General features: G+C 42.9%; 1 protein-coding gene and 1 pseudogene across 1 annotated transcript; both read right to left on the bottom strand.

Moving 5' to 3' along the window:
- Window positions 1-201: 201 nt before the first annotated feature.
- On the bottom strand, window positions 202-831 carry LOC131914049 (cell division control protein 42 homolog; annotated as a pseudogene).
- Window positions 832-5,258: 4,427 nt separating this feature from the next.
- Window positions 5,259-15,967, bottom strand: Mmp27 (matrix metallopeptidase 27). The gene is made up of 10 exons (XM_059266652.1): window positions 15,842-15,967; window positions 14,754-14,992; window positions 12,890-13,038; window positions 12,680-12,811; window positions 10,072-10,233; window positions 9,771-9,894; window positions 8,969-9,099; window positions 7,782-7,941; window positions 6,897-7,000; window positions 5,259-5,494 (listed from the first exon to the last, which is right to left on the bottom strand). The coding sequence occupies exons 1-10, from the start codon at window positions 15,941-15,943 to the stop codon at window positions 5,259-5,261; spliced, it is 1,539 nt and encodes a 512-aa protein (XP_059122635.1). The 5' UTR covers window positions 15,944-15,967.
- Window positions 15,968-17,571: the final 1,604 nt, after the last annotated feature.

Genomic DNA, 17,571 nt, shown 5'->3' with positions numbered 1-17,571 from the left:
TTTCAGACAATACACAATTATTCAAAATTAACTATTACTGGGAGGGGGGCATACCAATGGGCCTTGTCTCACATGAGTGCATGTGGGTAGGTGCAGGGCATTTGTCATTATTGCAGAAACGAATTTTAATTTTTAATCTTTAGTTTGATTTAAACATCTTTTAGTATGAGGACATGTGCAGAAAGGGTTCTGGAGAGGCGTTCATAGCAGCACACACCTGTGGCTCTTCTTCGGTTCTGGAGGCTCCAGGGCAACCAATATTGCTTCATTAAATGCATTCTTCAGTCCTTTCTGTGTGAGGACGGAGCACTCCGCATATTTGACCGCCTTCAGATCCCGGGCCAGCTCTTCAGCAGTCTCTGCAGTGATAGGCTTCTGTTTGCTCTTGGCAAGTTTCTCAAGAGTAGAGGGATCATCTCTGAGATCAATTTGGGTCCCAACAAGCAAGAAAGGAGTCTTTGGACAGTGGTGTTATCTTAGGCACCCACTTTTCTTTCACATTTTCAAATGAGGATGGAGAAACTACTGAAAAACATACTAGAGAAACATCTGTTTGTGGGTAACTCAGCGGTCGCAGTCTGTCATAACCCTCCTGCCCTGCAGTATCAAAAAGTCCAAGAGTATACGGCTCTCCACCAATCGTAACTGTGACCGCATAGTTGTCGAAAACAGTTGGCACATATTCCGACGGGAATTTGTTTGTTGTATAGGATATCAGGAGACATGTTTTACCAACAGCACCATCACCACCAACAACACACTTAATTGTCTGCATTTCGGAAATAGTTTTGTATCCACTTTTAATATTTCAAATTAGATGTTGACCTCAGCTTCTCCATCGGGGCATTGGCAGCACTGCGTGGGGCCTCCTCCACTTTTATTTTCTTGTAATGGTATGAGTTCCCCCGCCTCTCATTTGATTTGATTTGATTTATTTCTTTTGTTTACTAGGATGTGGTTAACCTGATCAGATTGAAGTTTTTCTCTTAGCTCCTTCTGTAGAGCTGGAGTTGTAGATAGATACTGATTAAACTTAATTTTGTTTTGAAATATTTTTCTTTCTTCATCTATTGTGATTCAAAATTTTGCTGGGTATAGTAGCCTGGGCTGGTATCTGTGGTCTCTTAAGAGTCTGCAGCACATCTGTCCAGGTCTTTGTGGCTGTTAGTTTCCAGTGAGAAGTCAGGTGTTACTCTAACAGATCTACCTTTATATGTTGCTTGGTCTTTGTCTCTTGCAGCTTTTAATATTCTTTCTTTGTTCTGTACATTTAGTGCTTTGATTATTATGTACTGAGGATAGTTTCTTTTCTGACCCAGTTTATTTGGTGTTCTGTAAGCTTCTTGTATCTTGATAGGCATCTCCTGCTTCAGGTTAGGGAAATTTTCCTCTATGGTGTAGTTGAAAATATCTTCTGTGCTTTTGACCTGAGTTTCTTCTTTTTCTTCTATTACTATTCATAGATTTGGTCTTTTGTTAGTGTTCTAGATATCCTGGATGTTTTGTGCTTGGGTTTTGTTTTTCAGATTTATTATTTCCTTTGACTGAGGTATCCATTTCTTCCATCCTGTTTTCAGTGCCTGAGATTCTCTCTTCCATGTCTTATATTCTGAGACTAGCCAGGTTTTTGTTTGACTCCCCCAACTTTTCATGTCCAGTTTTGTCTCAGTTTGGGTTTTCTTAAGTGATTTATTTCTACTTTCATGTCATTGATCGTTTTTATTATTTTATTCCACTACATGTTTGTCTTTTCACAGACTTCATTAAGGATTTATTCACAACCTTTTTAAGGTTCTTGAACATACTCATGTTAGCTATTTTGAAGTCCTTGTTTCTGCTTTGACTATATTGTATTTCTTGGGGTCTACAGTAGTGGGTTTGCTGGGTTGTAGTAGAGACTTTTTTTTTTTTTTTTTTTTTTTTGGTTTTTCGAGACAGGGTTTCTCTGTGTAGCTTTGTGCCTTTCCTGGAACTCACTTGGTAGTCCAGGCTGGCCTCGAACTCACAGAGATCCACCTGGCTCTGCCTCCCGAGTGCTGGGATTAAAGGCGTGCGCCACCACCGCCCGGCTGTAGTAGAGACTTTTTGTCTTGGGTGTTGATGATTGTGTTTTTGCACTGGCTTCTGGGTTTAGAGTGATTGTGATTCTGAGTGTTGATACCTGGTCTTGCCTTTGTTGGTTGGGTGTTTCTGGTTTTTTGTTGCCCTCTCTGCATCTTAGGAAAGTGTGGTTGCTGTGGGCTGTCTGGTAGGGAGTGCTTCTGAGTTAGTTAGGTGTGGCCACCGGGCAGTACGTATTTCTAGGTGTTGGGGGCTGACAGGAAGAAATGGGAATGGGCTTGAAGAGGGGACTGAGAAGATCCTCAGGAAATAGGAAAGCTGGGTCAACCACAAGGTTTGGCAAAGTCCGCAGGGATTAGAGGTAGGGTGGGAGGACAGATCCCTGCCGGTGGTCTGCTGCAGAGTCGGGGATGAGACCAAAGAGACTGTGCTGGAGGACAGGAAGGAGAGTGGGAATCGCCTACCTGAGTCCATGTCTGGTGTGGCTACTGGGGATCCCAGGTAGAGAGTCTTTCTAGCTATCGGTGGTTGACACAGAGGAGTTGAAATGGGCTAGAAGGGGGAGGTGCTGAGAGGGTCCCCAGGAAAGTGGACAGCTGGGTCTGCTGTGAAGTCTGGTCGAGTCCCCAAGGAGTGGGGTCAGTGAGGGAGGGCAGGCTGCTGCAAGTGATCTGCTGTAGCGACGAGATCTGCCCCTAAGTTTTTAAAAGTAACTCAGAAAACATGAAAGCCTGGACTCAACTGAAAAACAAAAACAGGGCTGGAGAGAGGCCCGGCAGTTAAGAGCACTGGCTGCTCTTGCAGAGATCCCGGTTCAGTTTCTAGAACCCCACAGAGGCTCCCATTCATCTTTAACTCCAGTTCCAGAGAAGCCGACGCCCTCTTTTCGGCCCTTGCAGGCACTGCATTCATGTGCTGCCATTAAGTACCTACAGGCACAAGTTCAAACACATGCAAATGAAAAAGGAAATGAAGAACACGAGGCAGCCTTGGAAATAAACGCATTTCCTACTTTTACTGATCAAATTTAATTCTGTAAGCAAAAAAAAAAAAAAAAAAAAAAGTGGGCCCCAAATGAGCAGACCTCAAGTTTAGTATTAAACCTGTATTTCTGGTTAAGGAAGCAATGAACCCCCCCACAGAAGCCATAACAGGGTTGGAGGGAAGACTTTCCTGCTCTGGAAACCGTCCTAAAGGAGCACTAAAGTACGTTTGGGGCCTTCTTCCCTCCCTCCCTCCCTCCCTCCCTCCCTCCCTCCCTCCCTCCCTGTCTTTCTTTCTCATCCTTTTTAGATCAGATTCAAAGTGATTTAGGTCAGTAACAAGTGCATTCTTATTTCTCTGTGACTTCGGATAGATTAATGTTTAATAAGTAAATAAAGAATTAAAGTTTAAGATGTTTTGACCAGCATGCTAACGATAGCTTTTAGCAATTCCCCAGCCTTTTCTGTCCACAGCCAATGTCTGAAGAGTCTACTCATGAACAGTGCAAAACTTATGATAAATTTTTCTTTTTTTCTCAGGCAAGAGGAAATTCAAACATATATTTTATGTTTTTATTGTTTCACTTGCTCAGATCTGCAGAGAAAGCTGTCAACACAGCCTTCTTCACGCTTGTTTCAAAGGTGGTTTCTTTCCATACCTGGTCGCGGGCCCTCAAGGAAACCACACGGGACAAAGAAAGTGCGAGACTCTCTGTACTTACCTTTTCTCATTTGACACTGTTAATCCCACTGATCGAGAAGAAGACCACTACCACAGTTTAAAGCCAAATTTGAAGCAAGTTTGAATTAAATACTGGCCCGGTGGATGGGCTCTGGCCAGGTCCATACCCAGGTTCTTGGGAAATGGCCCAGAATCAAGTATGGCAAGGGCTTAAGAAGGAAAACCCATAATTCATTGCATTTCCCATCAGGTCCAGTCAGTGTGTTTCCTGCCTACGTCCCTCCTACCCACAAGTGATCAAACACATCCCGTCGTGCAGATAGGTCAAACAAACCTGTTTAGGGGAGTGAAAGCATCTAATTTGTTATCTCCCATAAACAATAGTCGCCAGCATTTCAGGAACTATCTGTCCTTGGGCAAGGGGCTTACAGATCAGAGGCATTTTTATTTCATGGATCTCTTAGGCATAGTAATTAAAACTTAAAATGTAACTCTCACAGATATGTTCTCCATATATCAGCCTATGAGAATGAACTTCAACTGATCATTTTCCAACTTCTGGATGAGAAAATTTATAAAGAACTTTGCTAAATATCTTACATCATGGACATAAAAATAAAGCCCAATGGTAGAGAGTTTACGAACTCACCAAATGCTTGGTGGAAGCAAGAGGAGAAGAACTTTTTGTCTGCAGGTTCAGGTGATGCATACATGTGGAGCACAGGGACGATCTACATTTTCTATACATGAGATTAATGTGCACAGAGCTCCATTTCATAGTATGTAAGGAATGGTTAAATACATCGAGCAGTGTGTGGAAGGCTGGGGTGGTGGTGCATTTCTTTCCTACTCTATCTAGTTCCTTAATTGTCAAGGACTTGCCTCAAGTGTAACATGCCCTTCATCTTACCCAGGCACTCACCCTACTTTTGAGAGGTAAAAATGGCTTATTTGCTGGGTGGTTCAGAGCACTGCTAGAGATGAGCGATGCAGTTTACTGGGCTTTTGAGCTGGGCCCCTGAGGACCAAACAAAACGGAATGCTAAAGTCTGGGTTAAGAATCATCTTTAGTGTTAGTTTTAAGACATGTTTTACTTTTCCAAGTCTGTAAAGCTTGAAGTATGCTTATTAGTCAGATATTTTGTTCATATTTAAAACTACTCTGCTAGAAGAACCAGATGCTCCAACTGGTTGCTGAGTCTTTACCCAGCTGTTTAATAGGATTAACAACTTGCAGTTAAAGAAGTGGTTCAATTTTCTTACTTTTTTCTTTGTATTTCAAGTGTATAGGTGTTTTGTCTGGATGGATGTCTGTGCACCATGTGTGTGCAGTGCCCTCAGAGGCCAGAGAGGGTAAGAGATTCCCAGGGTCCTGGAGTCACACAGTTGTGGACTGCCATGTGGATGCTGAGAATCAGACCTGGATCCTCTGAAAGAGCAGCACGTGCTGTTAACCACCGAATCATCTTTCCCACTCTTGAGTCTTTTTGAGGCAGAGTTCAGGTTAAAAGATTTCTTTGTGGCATTTATTATTAACTGTATGTTTTTGTCAGCACATGAACAATACTGAAAATGAACAAGCTTATACTTTTATGATGCAATATCACTGTTCCGATTGAGTGTGCTTTTTCTTTGATGTCAACATTGAATGATGAGTTCAATGGTTCTTTACACCGGAACCAAGTATTCGTTCTCATCACTCGGGTGACATTCTTTGTCTTAATATCATACTCAAATTGCCTTGATCCACGGAAGAAATAGAAGAAGCCTAGAAGAAGAGAGGCATGGTTAGTTATCTTGCATAGTCAAATTGCTCCTCTGTATTTTAATTGTATGAATGTAGAATCCAATAGCATTGTAAAGGAAAAAAAGTCACTGTGGAATTATAGAGATGTATTTTGCTTTCACCCCACTCCATGTAAATCACCAAGAAGAAAACCTACCACAAGTTTCAAAGGATTTCTGAGTGTAGTAGCCAGACTGCAGGTGTCAAGCTACATTTTAACAAAGCATCTCACTGAGGGGAGAAGAAGGCCCCTCTGAGTTTGTCCTTCAACTCTCTACCCTCATTCCTATAGATCTGCAACACTTTTGATCTATTTCAGGCTTTGAGGTTCTGGTTAGATATCATGGAAATAATCAATTGAGCCATCAAATGTTTTTAAAATATTATTATTAGCATTATAAGTGTGTGTGAGTACATGTGCATTCCATAGTATACGTGTGGAGGTTAGAGGACAACTTTGTGGATTTGAGTTTCTCCATCCTCCTTTACATGAGACCCAGTCATTAAATGTGGGTTATCAGTTATGTACTGTTAGCACCTGTACCCACTGAACCATCTCACTTGTCCTCAAACAATTTTTTTTGTCCTCAAACTCTAAGTTATTTCATGGCCCAAGCTATTGTCTTTGAAAATCCAGTATGTGGATTTGGTGCACTAAGTTTTCTAAGGTTCTGGGCTGAGGATGTAGCTCAGTGGCAGAGCATTTACCTGGTATAAATGGGGCTCTCAGTTCAATCTCCAGTACAGTGAAGGAGTGCAAGCTCAACAAAACCCCAACCAACTAACCAACCAAACAAACAAACAACAAACCAAACAACCAAACAATCAACCAACCAAACAAACAACCAAACAATCAACCAACCAACCAACCAACCAACCAATCAAACAAACAAACAAACAACCACCAACCCACCCACAAACAAACAAACAAACAACTAACAAAACCAATTGCTAAATAGTCTTTTAAAACCTTCTGGGTCTCACTCATAATCCTACTGCCTCAGATAATTGAAACATATAGTTTTCTCATACATGAATTCCAACCTCTATATCTTAAACTATATATGTGTATATCACGTATACATATGTTTGAGAATCATTGTTCACCTTGTGGGTTTAGTCATCTTCTACACAGTAGGGACTCTTTTAGGGAGTATCTTAGGTCAATGGGGACTAAGATTAATTTTGGTTCTCTTTACATAAATATGAAATAGCATCTCAGAGTGCAGTTCAGCACCTCCTGGTTCAGTTTGATGGTGTCTACAGGGTGTATGCACTGGTGTATGCACTTGAGAATGGTAAAATTATACTAAAATAAAATGTTTGTTGCTTTCTTCCTTCATAGTCTCCCAAGCAACCACACGGTAGAAGCATTGACACTCACCTTTGTGCTGGAAGACAGCGTCTACACGGAGACCAATTCCTGGGAAGTGCTTCACGATCCTCTGTGGGAACCCTTTGTCCATGGCCTGTGCTGTCTCATCATACCTGCATAAAGAGAGTTCTGCTTGATGTCTGTTTGGTGAGCTTACTTTTTCTGCTGCCCACTTTAGAGTCAAGAAGGGTTATGGGAACTGAGAAGGCCTGGCAGAGGGAATCATCTAATAGGACCAATGATTAAAAATATGTCAAAGATTGTATTTGATTGGATCGTGTGTGTGTGTGTGTGTGTGTGTGTGTGTGTGTGTGTGTGTGTGCACATGATTGCAAGTGTGTTTGCACATACACTACTGTACCCAACTTTTGACATAAGTTCTGGGATTGAACTTAGGTTCTCACATTGTGAGGTAAGTGCTTTGTTAACTGAGCCATCTTCCCAGCCTCCACTTACCATCTCTTAAAAACAGTGACAACAACGCTAGGAAGCTAAAATACAGCTGTGGACAAGGACGGTAAACAGCCACCACCATCACCACCAACAAGGTAGTCTAGGGAGAGGACCATGCCACCTGTCGGAGTAGTTCTCCCCGAGGAACTGTTAAAGCAAGTGAAGGCTCACTTTGTACTTCTTCTAGATTCTGACTGGCTATGCTTCTGCCACTGAGAATTTGGTTGGCATGGAGAGATTTATATTTTTTATTTTTATTTAAATTGGACAGAGATTATCATCCAAACATCTTAGGTTCATAAATGTCATACACCAGAGATTGCCTTCAACACAATCCACCGGGAGACTACAGATTCATTTTGCTTTTGTCTGTGTTGGGATGATGCTGTGGCAGATGGCTTCCTTACTAATCCTATAAAAAGGGTTAATTGTCAGAGTTACCTCCAGCACCAGATGCCCACAAAAAAGAAGGTTTTCCTCGTGGTGTGGTCACAGACAGCTGCATCTATTTTCTTCACACGTCTTGGAAACCCGAGTGTGTGGATGGATTTGGGGTAATCAGGCAAGATGGCATACCCCCTTATCACCCAGAAATTCTCATCTAGACAGAGAAAAGGGTATCTTCAGATGTCTTCTGCTCTGTGTCTCACAGGGAGAAAGAGATGACTTGGGAAGTCTGAGAATAACTTGATACCCAGTTCCTCAGCTCCAAGCCCAGGTAGCTCTTGCCTCTATTGTTCTTCTTTTTTTCTTGTTCTATTTATTTTTATTTGCTAAATATGACAATCTTATACAAGGGAACATAGAAATGAGATAAATTGTCTTCTTTACTTGGAAGAAAAAGAATGGACTTCAGTGGTTTTTAAAAAATATTTATTTTTCTGTATGGGGTCTTTTGTCTGCATGTGTCTCTATACAGTGGGTGTGCTTGGTGCCCATTGTCTTAGTTACGGCTTCTATTGCTGTGAAGAGACACCATGACCATGGCAACTCTTATAAGGAAAACATTTAATTAGGTGGTTTACAGTTTCAGAGATTTAGTCCATTATCATCATGGTGAGACATGGTGGCATGCAGGCAGACAGTGTTGGAGAAGGGGCTGAGAGTTCTACATCTTGATTCGCAGGCAACAGGACATGAACTGTCTGCCATACCGAGAGTAGCTTGAGCAAAAGAGACCTCAAGGCCCACCCCCACAGTGACACACTTTCTCCAACAAAACCACACGTACTTAAAGTCACACCTCCCAATAGTGCTACTCCCTCTGGGGGCCATTTTCTTTCAAACCACCACACCCATGGAGGCCAAAATAGCTCATTGGATCCCCTAGGACTGTTATGAGCTGCCATGTCGATACTGGAAATCAAACCCAGGACCTATGGAAGAGCAGCCAGCACTCTTAACTGCTGACCTGCTCTTGACTTTTATAGTTTTTATCATATATATTTCTTTTAGTGAATTTGGGGTGATGGAAATCATCACAGCCATAGAGAGAAACCTAGCTCATTGTTACTTACAACAGGAACGTAAATTAGGGGAGAAGCTCTATCATTCAACTCAATGATTAAGATTGTATTTGACTGAACTGTCCTAGTTAGGAGAGAGGAGGGAGAACCAGGCACGTTTACCTTTAAAAACAAGGATCTGATCTCTGGGGCTTTCATAGGCAGCTTGAAGGTCAGCTGGCAGAGATGGCCAGAAGGAAGCAATGAATATAAATTCAACATCAGCAATATCGAAGTAGGTCCTCCATAAGTGCCTGGGTGAAACACAAAACACTTCATGGATATTGAACATGTTGCAGTCTTCAGTTTGGTTTTTTTGTGGTCTTCATGCATGTGTATATGCATCTTATAGATGTGGGGCACACATGTGAATACACGTGTGTGTGCCTGTGTGTGGAGGCTGCAGGTTGCCTCTTGGTGTCTTCTTCAATCATCCTCCACTTCATTTATTGAGGAAATATCTCTTGCTGAGGAAATATCATCAGCTGGCTCTCCAGGTGGGTGGAAGACATCAATGTTAGTAGATGCAGATTGCCAGGGTCTAAGTACTCCCAACATAGCCAGTTTCAAGCAGATGTGAACTGATGTGCAAAGTTCCCCAAAGTTTAACAACAGGCTCTTGAAGTCAGATGTACATTGTCTTTGAGACACTCTTTAGATTAATGTTCATTTTGGCCAAGGAGTCATTGAACATAGACTTTATATTATAATCTTTAGTAAGTTAATTTGCTTTAAATATTTCAGATTAATTTACCAAACAAGTATGTGATGTGTGCATATAATAACACATTTAAATGGTACGTGCATTGTAAAAACATGTGAAGCACACATGTTCTTACAGTGACCAGAACTTCTGGTTTATCCTTTGAAAAGTTCCTTTGAAAAGTCTTCATAGGAAGGTGGGGTATCAAGGGAATAGGTTTACCTGCCTTTAAAGAACATGACTTCCCTGCGGAAGGTGGTGATAGCATCCATAGCCAGGCCAGGGTCCATACAGGCGTGGGGCTCAGGGGCTCCCTTTGGCTTGGTGGGTGCCTTGGGTGGACTTCCTTCAGGGATAAAAGAAAGACTATGGTGGGTTCAGAAGGCACAGGAACTGTGTCCACACCAGGATCTTACCTAAGCAGGTATGTACTTCATGATAATATTTCAGGAAGCATGTCAATTTCCTCTCCGAAAAGCTTTCTGTTTAGTTACCATACGTTCAGTTGCACAATTCTGCTCACCATAGATAGACTGGATTCCGTCAATATCATCCTGAGAAAGTGGGTATTTGCTAGGATCCAGGGAGACGTAATTGGGGAACATCAAAGCTGTTTGATCATTGGAGTGAGAGAGACCCAGGGAGTGGCCAAATTCATGAGCAGCCACGAGAAACAAGTTGAACCCTTGACAAAAACAGAGAACATGTCTGTGTGAGTTCATGAAGAAATCTAACTCAGTAGGCAGATGGCTTGAGACTACTTACTCAGAAATGGATAGTATTACTTAGCAAGCAGTGTAGTATACACTTTGATTTCCAGGATCCAGGAGGCAGAGGCAGGCAGATCTCTTTGAGTTCAAGGCCAGCTAAGTTTACATGGTGAGACCCTGTCTCAGAAACAAAAGAAAAGAAAAGAAGTGGATAGTATTATTTTAAGAAATGGAGCAACCAGCTTTGACTTTATATGATCATCCTATGCTCTGTGGTCCTCCATCAACTGACTGAGAAAGCCCTCAACAATCCAGCCCTTGCCTTTTCCCAACCATAGACACCTTTGCACAACCCTCTGGTCTTCCTTCCCAGTCTCTCTTGCATTTCTCATCTCTACTAAGTTCTTTTTTTTGAGATGGAGTCTCATGTATGCCTGGCTGCCCTTGAACTCATTGTATAGCTGAGGATGATCTTCAACTCCTGACCCTCCAGCCTGTACCTCCTAGGTGGCAGGATTACAGACATGCACTACCACATCGAGTTTATTCAGTCCTGGGGGTTGAACTCAGAGTCTTCTGCACGCCTAGGAAAAACTCTTCCAGCAGAGCCACATCCCCAGCCCTGTGCGTTCACTTCTTCTGCTCCATTAACACATACTCACTCCACTCTTTTCTGCTCCAAAAGAATCAGTACAACTGGCCACGACAACTCCGTCTGAGCTGCCGCCCATGCATAGCTCAGCTGAGGGTTATATTCATCCTCTTTCTTGGAAAAAGCCAGCCTTTCTAAACTTGGACCACAACTCTGGCCTTTTTAATAGGTCACCCCACACGTCCTCTTCGGCAGAGGGCTTGAAGCAATGTGCAACATAGCCATTAACACTAATTACTGGTTAAGGATAGTCAGATGGTGAAGTCTTCCATCTCTGCCTCTGGCGAGTGAAGCCTCCTGGAGAAAGCTTGCCAATCCTGAGTTCGTCAAATGCTTAGGCCGTTTCTTATAACTGATTTAGCACATGTGTGCTGGCTTCAGACCAAAATGAAAAACAAAGAAACAGTGGTTGTTCCTTGTAGAAAACATGGCAGACACGTTCACTCCAGCTCTCAGTGTTGAGTCCGATGTTCCTCCTCTGTCCCCTTGTCTGTGATGCTAACTCATGTGGCAGTGGTCATAACTCACCCAATACTTCTCCTGTTGCCTGAAGCTCAGCTAGTGCTGCCCTCTCGACCTGTCTCAGCAGCACTGGGAGGAACTAGCTTCATGTGTCCAGTGGAGAGAGTGGCCAGGCTTTGTTTATAGAAAATAAAACCGACACAAGCAGAGTCTGGACTCACAGTGTCAGGGATGATCTGCAGTCATGTGTGCTGCCCATCAGGAAGGCCATGTCTCTTACTTCCCTGGGACCTTGGAGGCCAGACCCCAGACCCTAAATTGTTGAGTCACTGATAGGGATAAAAGGATGGTGACAGCCGGAAGTTCTACTGAGCCTGTTCCTTCGCTTAATAAACACAGTATTGCCACAGTGAAGTTTGGGTGTTTTGTTTAAAAAGAATGACAGTACACTGTGGCTGGAGAGATTGGTTGGCAGTTAAGAGCACTGGTTGCTCTTCCAGAGGACCTGGGTTCAATTCCTAGGACCCACAAACTCCTGTTCCAGGTGATCTGATGTCCTTTGAAAGAATCATGCACATATGTGGTACATAAGCATATGTGTAAGCAAAATACTCACACACACAAAACAAGAAATGTCTGGTGCTAGTGAGGCCCATCAAAGAAATAAAATCAACTTACTTGCCTTAAAGGAATAGATCAAATGCAAGAACTAGGGTTTAATCCTTTTCCAGATGTGGGAGGAGGTTAGTAGAGAAGGACTCCACTTTCAAATTGATTCTTTGTGGGCCATATATCCACAAAGTGTTCTTTAACCTCCGGCTTAAAGCACCAGCCCTCTTAAGTTATGTTGCCATCTTCAAGCTACAGGTGACTACAGCCACTGGTTCAGTGTGCAGCCTGGTGGTTAGTGGGGGAGGGGGTTAAATCTTTATACATCACAAAGGAGCAGGAATAGCTGCAAGGCTGAAACTTTGTAACACACCTCTGGGGTCCGTACAACACACCTTGCATAGCTTTGTGTACCCAGTGGAGTGGCAGGCACTGTGGACATTCACAGTGTTATGTTAACGAGTGCATGGGTAAACTGCGTATGCTGTTCTCACACCAGGTCTAGTAACTCTGTGAGAGCTCTGTTTGGACAAGACTACCTGAGCACAACTACTGTTAATGGTTGTTAATCACTTTACTAATGTAATCTGAGAATATAGGAAATTATGAGAGACGTTAGATTTGGATTCAAGAGGCAGCTAACTGTACAGAGATTCTTTAGATTAAATCAATTTTCTCATAATGAAAATTAAACTTACCGTCCCCATCCTTGGCTGTCCAGTTTTCATCTTCGTCAAAGTGAGTGTCACCACCTAGACCCAGACCAGGAGGAAAGGCATGGCCAAGGACTCCCAAGGGACCATCAAAATGACGAGGACACCAGCCATGGACTGAGATAGTTAATGGGGAGAAAGGTCAGCTTCCTGAGATCTTCAGAATCGCCACACCCTCTCCATTGCAAGCCTTACCTCCAGTCCTAAAGGCTATCATGATGTCTGCAACCCCCTTGGAAATCTTGGTGAACATCAGTGGAGTGACCTTGCTCCAAACATCTAGAGCTTTCTGAATAGCCTCATCCACATCAGCTCGTGTCATATCAGGAGTGTAGTTCATTATTCTGAAAAACAGGCAAAATTACAGCAACTGCAGATATGTATAATCTCAAGTGATCTATCATCTATATATCTACATATCAAGTGATCTATCTGTCATCTATATCTATCTATCTATCTAATCTATCTATCTATCTATCTATCTATCTATCTATCTATCTATCTATCTATCTATCAGTTATCTATCTATCATCTATCTATCTATCTATCTATCTATCTATCTATCTATCAGCTATCTATTTATCTATCAGCTATCTATCTATCTATCTATCTATCTATCTATCTATCTATCTATCTATCACTTGCAGTTCACTAGTCACAGGATGTAGTAACTTACATCATTGTTTTGTTACTAACATTTGCTGTCACTTTATTTAAATGAAGTAGTTTTACATAACCTAACTCAGAGTTTCTCTTGCTATAATAAAACACTTTGACCAAATACAGCTTACAGGAGGAAAGGGTTTGTTTGGCTTACACTTCCAGGTCACAGTTCATTACTGAGGGACTCAGATAGAATCCCAAAGCACCATGAAGAACAGTGCTTGTTGTCTCACTCCCAAGCTCATGTTTGGCTAGCTTTCTTCTTCTTCATCTTCTATTCATTATTTATTTATTTATTTATTTATTTATTTATTTATTTATTTATTTATATGTATGCATGTGAGGTGTGTGTGTATGTGTGTGTGTGTGTGCAAAGGCCTGCAGAAATCAGAAGAGGGCATCGTATCCCTTTGAACTGGAGTCACATACAGTTGTGAGCTGTCATGTGGATACTGGGAGTCAAACCTGGGTCTTCAGCTAGAGTATAAAAGCTCTTAACTCATTGTAGTAGATTCTACCTATGACCTGGAAGCATTGCCCCTAGAGATGTAGCAGGTAACTGTGCTACCTACCTATGACCTTGAAGTACTTGCCCCGGGGCCTGGCTTGGGGCTACCCTTAAGACCTGAGACACACTTATGCCCACCTTCTCTCCCTTGTGGGCTTGGATACTGAGATGGACTCAGGTGGAAGAACAGCATGGGACTTCCAGGACCCTACGATAAAGCTCCTGCACTGTAGTGGTCTTCCCTAATAAATTCCTTTAACATTTAAGCAGACTCTGTGGATTTCTCAAAGTAACTGATTAGTCATTTCTCTAGCCCCTTAGCTAGCTTTCTTTTTTCTTTTTCTTTTTTCATTCAATCTCTTGTAGTCCCTTATTCTTAGATAGCTGAGGGCAAATGACTCTTTATACTGGGACCCACCCAAGATTTGAGATTTGACAGCTTTAAAACACACACACACACACACACACACACACACACACACACACACACATACACACACACACACACACACCACATGTGCACGCACATGTACACACACGCAGCCTCCCCATCTTCCTGTACACCTCATCACGCCTCCATCTCACTGGAGCAGACGGCAGTGCTTCCAGTCTTGAGTTCACACTGGGGAGGACAGGTAGAGATCAGAACCTATCTGCCCAAGCCGGTGTCCTCTGCAACACTGGCTACAGGCAACAGCCCTTGGATTTAGTTCCTCTGTGGTTAGGGCTGCAGTAGCCACACTGCCACAGCGCAGGTCTAAAGTGGAGATAGGATCCGTGGAACCCATCAAGTGCAGTGTGCTTGCTGGGGTCAGATAAGCCATATTATGGTTGCTTCTTGGAGATTAACTGTCTGGGTTAGTTCATGAAAGTTGGTAGAAACATTACCTGTATGTAAGGTTGTGTTTTCTCCACCCAGGAAGGGTGTAGCCATACTGCCCCACATCGGGCACCCCACACCTGGGCACCTTCATGATCTCAAGGGTGTCTGAGTCCAGCTTTCCGGTCACTGTCAACCCAAAAAATGCCTGCATTTCCCGAAGTTTGTTGTTCAGGAGACTCTTGTTCTTGCTTTGGACAAGATGACTCCCTTCTATTTCAAGCGAGTAGAACTGGTTGAGATACGCCTGATAAACGACAGAGAGAGAACAGAGGCTGCAGGAGGCAAACATTCTCCTCAAATGAAACAAAGTGGTCTGAGGTCTCCTTTGGCAGCGGGAAGGATAAAAAGGAAATACACAGCAAGGGGAAGAGAAGGGCAGGAGGAGAAGGGAAAGGAGGAGTCACTGTTGTCTCCAGCTCCAGGAATCAGTGATTTACGAGGGACTAGAGTTAGCCAAACCATACAGTCCGTGCAGCACGCATCCTCCACGACGGCGCGGGCACTCCTGATGCGTCCTTGCTGTTCCTTTTATCTTGTAAACATCAGGAGATATCAGGGGTGATCACCTATTTTCCAAGCTTACATGATTTAACTAAAATATGATAAATTAACTGGCTTTCAGAAGGAATTGCTAAAGCCGCATACTTTCCATATCTATAAACATGCATACATACACATCTATACATGCAAGTATACATTTGTGTATCTCTCTGTGTATACATACATACTCAAACACATAAAGTATATGTGCCTGAGGGGTTCTAGATTGTGGATTTCTGTGGGTGGTTGTCTTGGAACGTATTTATACAGATTTCTATCCTTGTTCATCCTTGTTAGCTGTTTCTTTCTTCTCTCATGTTGGCCCCTTAGTGACCACTGTGTAAAAGGTTAGGAAATCCAGTCTCCTCTCCACTGGCCCTTCCCTTCACCTTGTACCCAGTTCATGTCTTTAGAGTTAGACACATGAATGGGACCTCACTCTTCTGAGGACCTCTGGGACTCTGCAGAAATTTGCTATCTTGGAAGGTCCTGGGAGAAGCTATACGAGGCACACTTCATTGCCAGTTGTTAATAGCATGCGTTGAGATCCTACCTGGGCCAGCGGATCGTTCCCCCCATTTCTGTCCTTCCGGTCTGGTGGAAATGCAGAAGAAAGTGTTACGAAATTAAACAGCAGCTGCAGAAGGCACTTCATTCCTGCCTCTTCAGCTAAAGCTTACTCCTGTGTGCACGGGGTTTAGAAAGTTCACAGTGAGACGTGGCACCAAGTGTTCCTTTAATTAATAACAGCAAAGGACACTTGCCGAGAAGTGTCCCATGACTCCCCCCGCCCTAGACAGAATGGAATTTTGCAATCAAAATCTGTAATTGTTTATCCAGTATATTGCTCACTTTTGAATTGAGTATATTACATAATAAGGCCTCAAGTTAACTTTCTCTTCTCAAAATTGGCAGTTTTCAACATGACTTTTGAAATAATTTTCTGCCAGGAAATGCTAGCATATCTTAGTATGTGATGTGAAAAGACAATTGAGTCAGGAGTTAGTTTAAGTAAAATACAGCATCATGCTATGGTGCCTGGCTTCTCCCTGAGTCCTGGAGATCCCAGCTCAGCTCTTCTGCTTGTACAGCAAATGCTCTACCCACTGAGCATCTCCCTGGCTCTAAGTCTGTAATTGTAAGGAGTACTCTGTGGTAATCTAAGTAACTGTTTATTATTATGTATTATAATTTTGTATTTGAATTTTTTTGTAATATGTCTTTTTTATGTTGACGATGTTAAACATTATTTTCACTTTTTTAAAAAATGAGGACTGTTTCTGATTTCTCAGACTTTCTTGTTTGGTCTCTGTTTTTCACATTGCAAACTTTCTTCAAATGTTTGGTGACTCTGTGATGTGCAATCTGTTTGGACTCTGGGGAAAGAAAGGTCCCTGGAAGCTCTTATATCTGAGGGTGGACTGGGGACTTGAGAACCTTCCTTGCAGGAGGAGGTGGCTGTGTCTCAGGCCTTCCATGGATTAGTCAGCCAGATGTAGTTGAATACAACAGAAAAATTCACAGTAGCAGATGGTTACTAATACTAAAATTTATGTTTTCCTAGTGTAAGAACAGACTAGGTTTGACAGTCTGGGGCTTCTAGGATGACTCTATGCCACCAGGTTTCTCAAGATCGAGCCGCTGTGCCTGCAGGTAGCACATGAGGATGGAAGAAAGGCAATTCTTAACATCCTTTGAGAAACGCCACGCAATGTTTAGCCTGCACATTTTGGGTGGGAATTTGGGACACGCCACACCTATCTGCAGGGAAGGCTACAAAGTCCAGGGTGTGTGCAATGGGAACACGGAAGTTGGGTTGCAAAGGAAGTGGAGAACGTCGGGCAGCCACCTGCAGATCTGCTTTCCTCAGACTGCTGCTTTTTTCCAGAACAGACTCCCGAGTTTCCGGCCATTGCTGTCTCCCAACAGAAACCTGCAGAAGGCATCTTTGATGCTCTCCCTGCATCACCTCCCCCAGTACACCTCTGATTGGTGCAACTCACCCTCTTGTGACAAACTATATCTTTCTGCCCTTGGGATGACATGGAGTTGCCAGATCAGTTTGAAATACAGCTTAGAAGTGTAGGAATTAAACACCCCCAGAAATAACCCTCTCCAAATCGGGGCTGGAAATGGCAAAGAATTCTCCTGCCTCCAGTACTCTGTGGGATTCTCAGTAGGTCCTGGTGGAAGCAAGGGCCAGACGCTCACAGAAGACATCTTCGTGACCTGTGCTGTACTGTACTGGCATCTCCTCCTTTTACACCTCATTGCACAGGCTGT

Source organism: Peromyscus eremicus, chromosome 7, assembly GCF_949786415.1.
Source record: "Peromyscus eremicus chromosome 7, PerEre_H2_v1, whole genome shotgun sequence".
NCBI lineage: Eukaryota > Metazoa > Chordata > Mammalia > Rodentia > Cricetidae > Peromyscus > Peromyscus eremicus.
This window is presented reverse-complemented; position numbering and strand designations above follow the sequence as displayed.